The 12,549-nt window shown below is 43.4% G+C and overlaps 1 protein-coding gene across 2 annotated transcripts; it reads right to left on the bottom strand.

The window, feature by feature from the left end:
• Window positions 1–206: 206 nt before the first annotated feature.
• LOC4329892 (glyceraldehyde-3-phosphate dehydrogenase 3, cytosolic-like) lies at window positions 207–3,537 on the bottom strand. Of its 2 annotated transcripts, NM_001401900.1 has the most exons (12): window positions 3,317–3,537; window positions 3,173–3,196; window positions 2,975–3,075; window positions 2,276–2,391; window positions 2,090–2,189; window positions 1,871–2,017; window positions 1,723–1,783; window positions 1,520–1,617; window positions 1,001–1,143; window positions 775–858; window positions 574–663; window positions 207–487 (listed from the first exon to the last, which is right to left on the bottom strand). In NM_001401900.1, the coding sequence occupies exons 1-12, from the start codon at window positions 3,318–3,320 to the stop codon at window positions 442–444; spliced, it is 1,014 nt and encodes a 337-aa protein (NP_001388829.1). In that variant the 5' UTR covers window positions 3,321–3,537; the 3' UTR covers window positions 207–441. The 2 variants fall into 2 exon arrangements, with proteins under 2 accessions (NP_001388829.1, XP_066163124.1); XM_066307027.1 differs by lacking the exon at window positions 3,317–3,537 and having other exon boundaries at window positions 213–487; window positions 2,975–3,197.
• Window positions 3,538–12,549: the final 9,012 nt, after the last annotated feature.

The raw sequence follows: 12,549 nt of genomic DNA, 5'->3' as shown, positions 1-12,549 counted from the left end.
CCCAGCGAGACAATGCACTTGCATTAACGATAAGTTAGGTCCAATTTTTATCGATGGAGGAGATGGGTTTCGATCAATCAAGGTGGGCTCTAAGGGGTTTGGCCAATGACTAAACAGCAAACGTTGTAAATCAGGAAGAAACTCTGGCGCGCGCACATAGGGTTTAGGGCGCGCGTATTTAAGAAGCAACCAGAAAACAGAGCAAATGCATCTGCGAAGCAACACTTCGATTTAGATTAAGCGCAAGAAAATTAGACACAAAATATGAGCCATGACCAGGCCCAACCAACCACCATGATACAACCAAGTATAGTTTTAGGTTTCGACGGACATAAAACCATACAGAATTTAAAATTTATTCTCGGAAGAGGCTTCATCTACTCTTCTCTGGGGCAAAACACAACTCCCCTGTATCTGCAGGCCTCCATGAGGAGGGCTCGTCTAGTTGGTGCTGTGCATGTGACGGATCAGGTCGATCACACGGGTGCTGCAATCAGAGGAAAATGTGGTTTAAGCAGACTGTCGTGAGCATGTAACAGAGAATTACACTTTCATAATGCAGCACACACTAACCTGTATCCCCATTCGTTGTCGTACCAGGACACAAGCTTCACGAACGTGTCGCTCAAAGCAATGCCAGCCTTGGCATCAAAGATGCTGGACCTGTGATGGATAAGTGCATTTTTTTGGTAAATTAATAGGTCGGATAGCAAGAGCCTAGAGGTAACCAATATGACCCATAATTATACAAGAAACTGCAATGGGTAAATTTACCTGCTGTCACCCTGGAAGTCAGTGGAAACAAGGTCCTCCTCAACGTATCCAAGGATGCCCTTGAGCTTGCCCTCAGCCTCCTCCCTGAGAAGATGTAGCAAAATTAGTGAAACATTCAAGGCAGCAAATAATTTTCTTTTCTGAAAACACAAGCAGATTCTTCTCGGTCCAGAAATCAGAAGTTCATAAAGATTTACAGAGCCCATAGTTGTTAAGAATTACTCACTTGATTGCAGCCTTGATCTGGTCATAGCTGGCGGGCTTCTCAAGCCTAACAGTCAGATCAACAACGGAAACATCGACTGTGGGAACACGGAAAGCCATTCCAGTCAGCTTTCCATTGAGGGCAGGAAGCACCTTGCCGACAGCCTATGAGAAATTGAGTAAAACTAATTGAGTACACGATAAACAGGTTTAATGGTGCCCGATACAGAAGGTTCAGTGTAGTTTTAACAAAACACAACAAAAATAAGGTGGTTGCCACATTTTGTGAGATCCATCATTCCATCTGATTAAACACCGCTACTGTTATTTGGCAGGCAACGAAACAAACCTTAATTTTGCAAAGGAAAAGGGGGGCAAACTAGCAAGGAGTGGAAAGTCAATTTTTTAATGTTATACTTGCATTATAAAGTAAATACAAAACGATACCACGAGATCCTTGAAACATATCAATATTAGGTGCAAATGTCTGATAACGAAACATTATCAACAATGTAATACATACAGAAATACAAGTTTATACCTTGGCAGCTCCAGTGCTGCTAGGAATGATGTTGAAGCTAGCAGCCCTTCCACCTCTCCAGTCCTTCATCGAGGGCCCATCAACAGTCTTCTGGGTAGCTGTAGGAATTCAAATGTTAATCACTTGAATTGAAATCAGATCAGATAGATGGTACCAAACGTTTTACTCAGTCCAATATTAATATTAAGCAAAGTGATGCCTACCAGTGATGGCATGGACAGTGGTCATCAAACCCTCAACGATGCCAAATCTGTCATTGATGACCTGTAACAAGACAAAATGTTAGCTTAAAACTCCAGTAGTAGCTACATGCGCACAGGAGCAGGCGCCAAATTATATCAGAATAAACACCTTGGCGAGAGGAGCCAGGCAGTTGGTGGTGCAACTAGCGTTGGAGACAATGTTAACGTCAGACTTGTACTCCTTCTCGTTGACACCAACAACGAACATGGGGGCGTCTTTGCTGGGAGCAGAAATGACGACCTTCTTGGCACCACCCTGCATATGAAAAATGATTGAGAACAGATCTACAGCTTGACCCTGAACAGAAAAATTGACACAGGAATGTACCTTCAAGTGAGCTGCTGCCTTGTCCTTGTCGGTGAAAACACCAGTAGACTCAACAACGTATTCAGCACCAGCCGCAGCCCATGGGATCTCCTCAGGGTTCCTACATCAGAATATTGGCTTATCAGACTGGCTGTAACTCTTGTGAGCAGATGAACAAAAATGATACTGAAATGGATGGCAACAAACCTGCAGCCGAACACCGCAACCTCTTTCGTGCCAAAGATGAGGGTCTTGGAGTCCTTGACCTTGACCTCATGATGCTTCCACTGGCCGTGGACGGTGTCATACTTGAACATGTATGTCTGCACGCAACGACAGTCCAATTTAGCATATACAACAGATCAAACCAAAATTAGCATTCTGTACTATCAAGGAAATCAGGTCTTGTAGGTAGGAACGCCATTCAAGTACTCAACTACACATAGTTTCTAAATGCATTGAAGCATGCAAAAGAGACCCACATCAGTATGCATGTCTGCATGACTTTATAAATACTGTAGTGTAATAGACTCATACCAATCATCCCATCCATAGCACCATCAGATAAAAGAAGAGATGAACACAAACCATCTACTATATGGATCTACAGAAATATTCAGTCAAAGCAGACAAGAATTGCATTTATGAATCCATGGTATAAACAGAGTGCGTTGTGGTCCATCAGAGCAGAACGACAGTGACATCTACAGTACTGCAGATCACAAATCCAAACAAGGTTTATAACAAATAGTCCTAACAAATCTACCAGGATGCCTCAATCCCAATTGATGGGCACCGAATTCGTGCAATTCAATTTAACCGAAGCGAGCACAATCATCATATCATACATTCTCAAAAGCACCAGATCAACTAATTCGCGGGGGAGGCGAGGGAAAGAGACGGTACCATGTACTCGGTGGTGATGAAGGGATCGTTGACGGCAACGAGCTCGACATCCTCGCTCTGCAGCGCCACCCTGGCCACCAGCCTGCCGATGCGGCCGAACCCTGCATCATCCAAACCAAAAAAATCCATCACAAATCCGCACCGAATAAACCCCATACCATAAAATAACCAGATCCAATCGTATGCTCGAACACTCACCATTGATTCCGATCTTAATCTTGCCTGCTCATTCCAGAGAAACCAAAAAAAAAAAAATCACAAACCAATCAGCCAAAAACACATACAAAATCAAACCCAAAATCAAACTCAAAATAAAATAAAATCAAAGATTGGCGGATTTACCCATGAGTGAAAGAGAGGCGGAGCAAACGAGGAACTCAAAAACGAATGGAGATCGAGAGGAGTGCAAACGCAAAGCTGTGGGGATCCGATCACCGGAGCGGGGCGGGTCGGGTTTATATAAGCGGCCTAGGGTTTGTGCCTCGTTGCGGGGCCCACGGGAGTAAACGTGGCACGCGCGGCGGCGGGGGTGGTTTTCGCTAGACGGTGGGCCCACCACGGCCGCCGCGGTATGCGGATCGGCCTCACAGTTTCTAAACCCACCGGGAGAGGCGGCGCCCGCAGCGCGGTGGCGGGCACGCGTATGACATGCGGGCCCAGGGCGACAGGTGGGGCCCGGAGAGCGGTGGATTTCTGGAACTTTCGGTGGGTCGCGAACGTTGGTTGTAGTAGTAAAAAGTCTATGACCGCACGACTTGGGCCCCACTCGTCAGGAGAGAGAGGGGCGTGGGGAAGGGTGACTTGTCTTCTTGGAGAGGAAGAAAGAAAGAAAAAGTGAGGAAGAGGAAACCAAACCATCGGCAAGATTGGATTTCGGCCGCCGTGGAATGCAGGATTTTCTGTGGACATTCTATAGTAAGAACACATGACGTCTTCCAGACGGTACAGAAAGCGACCTCTTCGAGGAGGAAAAAAAACAAGGGAAAATGGAAAGGGACGTGGTGAAATCATTTGTCAATTAGGTAGAGTTTGGACGTTCTTTTGAACGGAACAGGAGTTGATGCTGATGTTGGTTGAACTGTTGAAGTTTCTATGGTAGAATATGCTTGATCGTGCTGGTGTTGAAGTTGTTGGTGCTACACTGTCATGTCAATGCGTTAAAAAGAAAAAGAAAAGAGGATGTGCTTTTCGTTTTGGCCTCCTTAAAATAGTAGACTGTACCTAATGTTCCCAGCAAAAAATACTACTAATAATAATATAATAGGAGTGTATGAGATGGCTTGTGGAGTTTGAGTGTGCCAATTGTTGTCAACGCAAGTGATTAATACATTATGGTCTTGTTTAGTTACAAATTTTTTTTTAAACTTTTAATTTTTTCATCATATCAAAACTTTCCTACACACATAAACTTTCAACTTTTCTATCACATCGTTTCAATTTCAACCAAACTTTCAATTTTAGCGTGAAATAAACACACCCTATACTACATCTGATCCAACCTTCTCCAAAGGGGAATGCAGCAGAGTGCACATTATTGGGCCACATATCGCAACCTCGGGATTGTAAAATGTGCACTCCAAAAAACAGATAACGTTGTTTGCCCGAACTGACGTTCGAACATCTTTAAAAGAAAAAGAACTGTTCGAGTGTCGAACCATGTAGTATACGTGTACACGTTGAATGTGCACTCGTGATAAACCCTTTTTCGAACGGAGAGAAGTTGATAAAAGCCTTTGCAGGAATGGGCTGGCTGTGCAAGTCGAAATTCCACCGATCCTCTTTGGATGGTTCACGTCGCAAGGATCATTTGATTGGAATGGGGTGCCGCGAAGCTATACATACGTGGCACACTACTACCTCCTCGTCAGTCTGATGACAACGGCCAGCTCGATCATCTCGCGAGGCACGCGTCCGGCGGGCGGCGGCCGTCCGCTTTCTCGAGAAGCCCGACGATACCCGTGACCTGTATCGGAGCTGTATCTTCGGTCTCCCACCTCTTTTCGATCTCCGGCAGCTGATGGCTACCGCCGTGCCCATTGGTACCATTTTGTTTCCGAAATTAATTAATTAATACTCCGTTTGCTTAAAATGCAGAGAAGATGAAAGTGCAGTTTGCTTAATCTGACGCCGACAAGATAATACATGGTCAGATCAAGCACCGATCATTATCATTGTCTAAAGAAAAAGAAAAGATCAAGCACCGATGGTCGCGCAGAGGAGGCGTCCGAGCAGAAGGCGGGTCGGAGGCATGAAGCCAAAAAGACGGCCGTGGTCCGTGGATCGGTGGATCGGCTTCACGGCGGCAGCGGATTAGCGCAAGATGCTGGCTGGATGGTGGAAAGCGTCTCAAACTCTCAAGGAACAAGTAGCAGAGCGCTTCAGAAGCTCGGACGGCTGGAGAGCTGGAGAGAGATCATGCGGAAGTTCTGGCAAGCAGCAGAAGAGCGGGCCGTTTTGCACTCCACGCCAATTTGGGTCGGAACGGCGTCCCCAAGTACCTGTTGGGCCCAAACAGAACTCCCACGTGAGTGGTCCATATTTTACTGGGCCTTAAGGCCTGCAGTGTGTGGACGTGGTGGGTAGTGGGCCTTACGTACTGGACCTCCAATGAGATGCTGCAAGTAGGGAATAAGTCTATTTTCTCTCCTTCATTTCTTCCTATTGAATGAACCGCATCCCTCAACCGCAAAACCGACAATAACGCCTCCCCCATCTTTCAAAACCAGCACAAATCAACTCCTTCGATATTTTAGGATGTGATTTCTGCTAATATGGTAGGTTGACCACAGTTGACACGTTGAGTCAGCAAGTGGAGCCCACCTACCATGGACTATTTTCTTTCTTGTGTGGGTAAACCAAGAAGGTGGGGGCAAGCGTGGGGTGCACCTGTCGGCCTTTGCATATGCTCCTTTTCTTATACTCTCTTCTTTCTCTCCTCGTCACTCATCTTCTTCCTCACTCCTCTCGAACATTGCTGAGTGACACAGTGATAATAAGGCAAAAAAAGGGTGATGGCAATGGGTAGGAGGCATTCCTACCCTCGACCTCCACCTGCCCTTTTCCCCACACCAATGCCATCCACCACTCGATCTCCTCAACCTAGCCACCTCTCGCCGAGCCCGCTCACCACTAGCGATCTTTGCTCTCCAATAGCCATAACCCCAGCATGCTGACCTCCCCCTTGCCGTTGCACCTCCACTATTGTTGCCTCCACGAGCTCGAACGTTGCCCCCATGTCGGATCGATTTGTCCACGCCCGAGCGCTACTCCTCCGGCCACTGCTCGTTGCCAATCCGGAAGCCTCTTCTCCAAGACCCGCATCACCCATCGCCAATCGTCGTTGCCCTTTTTGCCTCATTGCCGCCGTGCCACTTAGCCATGTTCGAGAGGAGCGAGGAGGAGAGAAAGAAGAGAGTAGAAGAAAAGGAACAGATGCAAAGGGCGACAGGTGGACCCCCCCCAACTAGCTCGTCGCGTTGAAAGAAGATAGAGTCCCTGTTGGGTGAGGTTTACTCGATGATTCAGTGAGTCAACCATGATCAACTCGCCACGTCAGCAAAAAAAAAACGCCTTTCAAACCACCAAAGTGGTCAATTTACACCGGTTTTCGAAGATGGTGGAGACGTTATTCCTATATGGTTTTGTGGTTAAGAGAGGTGATTCAATAAGAAGCAAAAGTTGAGGGAGGCAAAATAGACTCATTCCTCCAAATAGGCAAAGCCAACATTTTTCAGTGCTCGTTGCAGTTTGCATCTGCTTAATTCTATCTGAACGAGTAGCTGCAATAGATCATATTTTTCTTTTTAAAAAACAGTAAGAACATTTAAAAAATGTAAATTACCTATACTTACATTACATGTAATTACGTTGAAAATTATAAAACTTATACTATAATTACAATGTATATTTTAATATTTACATCGAAAATTTTCTAATACACAATATATAAGAAAATTATAATTTAAACAATTTATTATCTACATGGAAGAGCTTAAATATCGGAGAGAGGACAATCATATATGGAAAAAAATGGAAGTGAAAAATGTGACGACATAATTTAAGTAATCCCGCTAAAAGCCTCATTGATTCAGAAAAAGTCTTCGTGCCTCAATCTGAATATTCAGTTCCGAAATTCAGCAAGAACTTTTGGTGGTCTGGCCCTGCTGCTATGAGCCTCTGACTAAACCCATGACACCACATACCTGTAAGAGCCAACTACTCCCTCTGTCCAAAAAAAAAAAAGGCAAACCGTGATTCCCAACATTTAACCGTCCGTCTTATTTAAAAAAATTATGAAAAAAATTAAAAAGACAAGTCACACATAAAATATTAATCATGTTTTATCATTTAACAACAATGAAAATACGAATTATAAAAAAATTTCATATAAGACAGACAGTTAAAGTTGGACACGGAAACCCAGGGTTTGCCTTTTTTTTTGGACGGAGGGAGTATAAGCTTACGTGGATAAGAGAAAATTTGAAAAAAAAAAGAATATAGTTGGTTCTCATGCAAGAGCTATCTATCACATACTCCATAATAAATGCATTAAATGCATAGGCGAGAGATAGAGAGGAGAAAAATAGAAATAACCTTATAACTTATCGACTACTCCATCTGTCCCATTTTAAGTGTAGTTGTGGGTTTCCGTGTCCAATATTTGACAATACGTCTTATTTGAAAAACACATAAAGTATTTTTATCGTCTAATAACAATAAAAATATTAATTACAAAAATTTCAAATAAGAAGGACGGTTAAACGCTATACACAGAAACCCACAACTGCAAGGATGGAGGGAGTATAAGCCACCTAAAAAATCAACCTCATAATAGAATGTGATATATTCTAGTATAACAAATCTGAACATACTATCTGTCCAAATTTGATATGTCACATCGTATTATAAGGTTATTTTTTTATGGAGGGAATAAGAGCATCACCAACCTTTCTCTTATATTCTTCCCAAATCTGATTTTGAGGGCTTTTAGGTGAAAAATCGGATCCAATGATCCCTAGCCTTGCACATGTTTTGGAGTTCCCCATATTTATCGCTATGTTGATTTGAGGGAAAGCAAGTGCTCCTCTCCGACTCCCAATGTCCTGTCTCTCAAGCTTGTCCTCTCCTTCACTCCTCGGCCAAAATGTTTTCCACGTGAAGAAAAACGCAAATTCAGCCAGTAATTTAATAGAGGGGCCCGTTTTTAGTTTTGCAAATTCAGCCGTAATTTAATAGAGGGGCCCATTTTTAGTTTTTTTAAATAAAATTTAGGTTTTCTGTTGGAGAGATTATTTTTTTACTTATTATTTTCAGTTTAGGAAACCCAAAACAATTTTTTAGTAGGATATGATACACAATCTCTCGATGATGCTCCAAGTTTATAAAAGTTGGCTTTACTACTAAATAAACTTGCTCTAATAATACTTCCTCCGTCCCAGAAAGCTAGTCATCCCGCTGTTCAGAAAAATGTCCCACAAAATTTGTCGTTGTAGCATCTTGACCAGCGAGCTAAGCCTAGTCTATCCCATCGATTCATTTGAACCTGCTATTTAGTATACTACGGTGCCACTACTAGTACTACCCATGTCTGTGCAATGCGATAGATGGTCTGCTAGAAGTGATTAGTTAATTATCTACAGTACAATCTGAAGTGACAAATGCAATAATTAAATGAGGGTAATTAGGGTTTAGGGTTTAGGGTTTAGGGTAATATGGTCATTTTTACTTGTCGCTAATTTGTTCACTCAACCTTAAAACGACAGCATTTCCAGGAGGAAGAAAGTAATTCTGAGAGGTGTGAAACAACAAGTAAGGCGATTCTGTTGGCAAAGTTGAGGATTTTGAACCCGAGGAAGTTTCCTAGCAGGTTCGGGCTGGCGCCGGACGGGCGGGCGAGCGAGCGAGCGATTGCGGAACGCGGCACTGACATCCCACAGGGCCACAGCCACATAATCCACCCCCGTCACGCCAAGCCACCAACCTGTTCCTTTTGCCGCGCCCACGTTCCCTGGATTTTTCACATTTTGGTCCTTTTAAAAAACTTATTTCGCAAGTAGATCCCTAGAAAAACTTATCCCAAAAATGGTTCTTTTTGGGGCGCCAGAGTGGCTGGCGCCGTCGTTCAACGGGACGGCGCCAGCCTCTTTGGCGCCGTCCCACCGCCGACGTGGCGGGGCGATGCTGAGGTGGCTAGGGGGAGTGCGCCAGAGTGGCTGGCGCCCCCCCCCGAAATTTTTTATTTTTGTTTTATTTGTTTGATATTTTTTGCACGCTTAGGGACACACAAGAACCAACCATAGAAAAATTGAACTCAAATAGACGTAATATGTGACATGTAGAATTTTTCCTCTCCTCTCCTCTCTCCGAACTAGTGCAGAGGAGAGAGATGTGCAACTTTTTTATTTTTATTTATTTTTTTGATATTTTTTTCACACTTAGAAACTCACAGGAACCAACCACGTAAAAAATAAACTCAAACGGACGAAATATGTGGCATGTGGAATTTTCCAAAGCTCCACCGAAAAACTTCTCTCCTCGAAAACACAATCTTGCAAGCGGAATTTGGAGGTTTTAATATCGCCGAACCCGGCAAAGCGGGGGAGAATCGGATGTAACTTTTTCTGTAGATGTCCGTGCATATATTATTTGCCTGATTCCGAGTCCGTATGAGAAAGTTACGCCTATTTTAATAGATGTCATATTTTGTCCGTTTCGGTAGAGTTTTGGAAAATTCTACATGTCACATATTTTGTCCGTTTGAGTTTATTTTTTATACGGTTGGTTCCTATGTTCTCCTAAGTGTGAAAAAAATATCAAAAAAAAAATAAAATAAAAATAAAAAAATTGCATCTATATGTACTGTTTAACTTATATATCTCATTTCATGTGGTTATATTTTGAATTAGATTAAGTAATTTCATATGGTGGTAGAGTGCATTATGTTTAACATGCTGATCAAAGGATTTTACTAAAGGAGCTATGGTTATGGTCTAATTTTAGTGAAGGTGCAAAGTAGACTAAGTGGTATGCTAGATATTTTCAGACTTAGCTAAGTGGTAGTTCGAGTTTAATTTTTTTTTTGGTTGTATCATGATCCTGAGTGTGAAAAAACATCCAAAAAAATAAAATAAAAATGACACCGTTGCAACTCCATACAGAGAAACAGGAATGGAGGCGGCGGCGCCAGCCATGCTGGCGCCCTCCTCCCTGGGGCGGCGCCAGCATGGTATGCTGGCGCCCTCCTCCTGCCACGTCGGTTCGCGTGCACCACGGTGGCAGGAGGACGGCGCCAGAGAGGCTGGATGACGGCGCCAGCCACTCTGGCGCCCCAAAAAGGACCATTTCTGGGATAAGTTTTTTTAGGGGTCTATTTACGAAATAAGTTTTTCAAAAGGATCAAAATGTAAAAAATCCAGCCCACGTTCCTCCCCTCCGTACGCAATTACGTTCCTACACGTACGAACTGCGAGCTCTACACGACCTGGAGTTATCACTGATAAGTGGGTCGATGTGCTGTATCGGACCGACCTGTCAGTGATTTCACCGCGCATTGGTGCAGGTATAACAGAATACTTATTTCAAAGTAACGTACCAGCGTCAAACCAGCCAGTAAGCTAGAAACAGTGAAGAAATTGACTAGAAAAGGTTAACGCAACACAAGAAGCGGCCAAATGCACACAGCTCGCATGGACTTTATACTACAAATTGACTTATCGTTTCAACCGGGGGCCCATTCTGTGTTCCCACCTATATTGCCCTCGATGCGTATATAAAAATGGTCGTTGCCACTGCCAACGGAGCTCGATCTGGAACATATATTGCACACGCTCTGGCACAAAGGCAAATACAGTAGAAAACATATCATCGACGGCCGATCTCGAGCCAAGGCAAATGGATCCCGAGGAGATCGCCTTCGGCGAAGAGCCAGAGCCACCGCACGCCGACGGCCGCGGCGGAGGCGCAGCCACCACTCGCGCCGCGTTCCTGCTGATGGTGTCCGGCGCCACGATGATCATCGCCGCCGTCGGCGCGTCCGCGGGCGCGGGGGACCGGGTGCCATGGCCTCGGCTGCTCGCCGAGCTGCTGATTTGGCTCGTTGGGTGCATCACTCTGTTCGCGCCGTGGCTCTGAGCCTCTCACGCTTTTGCAGAGCTCAGTACGATTAGTACATGTACAACGAATCGTGTCATTTGTGTCGTTGTTACTACACTAGTGCTGTACCAGTATAGTATTCCGTACTTTTATCTTGTAGTCTGGTTTGATTAGTGTCTGCGTCTCATCATATCGAATCGTAGTTTCCCTCTTCTGTTTCTTTTTCAACCATAACGGAGAAATGCTCGCCGGCTAGATGGTGGGCTAAACAATCTAAATTCAAAACCTCGCTCCTTCTAATTATTTGATATTAGATAATTCTCTAATATTTATGTCTTTTTCAACCATACAGTTGCCGTTAGGGTATCTATCATTAATCTATACAGACTCGCTTATGCACATGCCAGATTATCAGTCATGTTTACTTCTTCAAGCTGAAGTGGTGGGAGACTGGAAGTCAAAGTTAAGCAGCTGATGGTGCCGCCTTATCCCCTTTAGATACCAGGAACGACATCAACTAGCTCTTATAGTGAAAATTAAAGTCTGGGGAGGATGATTATATGACCAGAGAAAGACATATAATTAAATGTGACACATTATCGGTTCAAATTCGTAGTATTAATATGTCCTATTTAGTATTATGTTACTATATTTTAGAACAGATGTGATAATATTTAAAAATGTTCTATATTTGAGTATACTAATTGATGGTTTGGTAATATTTCGTGGGACCCAATTATCATGTCTATCGGTTTCACAACCTGTTTATGGGCCTGTTTAGTTCGCGAAAATAAAATTTTTGGATATCACATCGAATGTTTGACTGGATGTCGAAAGGGGTTTTCGGGCACGAATAAAAAAAAACTAATTTCATAACTCGGCTAGAAACAGCGAGACGAATCGTTTGAGACTAATTAATCCGTCATTAGCACATGTAGGTTACTGTAGCACGTATAGTTAATCATAGACTAATTAGGCTAAAAAAATTCATCTCGCGATTTTTCCCCTAATTGTACAAATAGTTTTTGTTTTAATCTATATTTAATGCTCCATGTATATGTCCAAAGATTCGATGTGATGTTTTTGGGAAAAAAATTTAAGGAACTAAACAGGGCCTATATATATATTGTGAGTTTGATTGTGGAGAATAAAGAAAGTACTTTGTGGCCAAGTCATGTTGATGGGTCCATGTCCGTGAAAAGTTTAATTCTAAAAATATGCTTGGGGAAATGATGGATTTGACCAGATCAAGAAAGTTGTTTATCTTCTTTGCCCCAATTAGCCCGAACACAACCAATCCTAAAGCATAAGGCTCTGTTTGGTTTCATGGGCTAATGTTTATCCTTCACCTTTTAGCCTCAAATTAGCCCTCAAGGATCCAAACAGGTGAGCTAATTTTGAGCTAATGTGAATTAGCCTCCCTCAAAACATTAGCCCCTCCAAGAGGTGCTAATGGGGCTAATTTTATGTGGGGACCATCAAAA

Source organism: Oryza sativa, chromosome 2, assembly GCF_034140825.1.
Source record: "Oryza sativa Japonica Group chromosome 2, ASM3414082v1".
Classification (NCBI taxonomy): Eukaryota; Viridiplantae; Streptophyta; class Magnoliopsida; order Poales; family Poaceae; genus Oryza; species Oryza sativa.
Note: the sequence above shows the minus strand (reverse complement) of the source record. Positions and strands in the feature narration are given on the sequence as shown.

What these genes read in the sequence shown, in the direction of transcription:
- LOC4329892 (XM_066307027.1), bottom strand. Translation starts at nt 3,175, where the DNA reads ATGGTGAGTGTTCGAGCATACGATTGGATCTGGTTATTTTATGGTATG. An exon ending in GTTGCGGTGTTCGGCTGCAG is followed by an intron (nt 2,190 to 2,275) that starts GTTTGTTGCCAT and finishes ATTCTGATGTAG; the next exon opens with GAACCCTGAGGAGATCCCAT. An exon ending in AGGCAGCAGCTCACTTGAAG is followed by an intron (nt 2,018 to 2,089) that starts GTACATTCCTGT and finishes TTTCATATGCAG; the next exon opens with GGTGGTGCCAAGAAGGTCGT.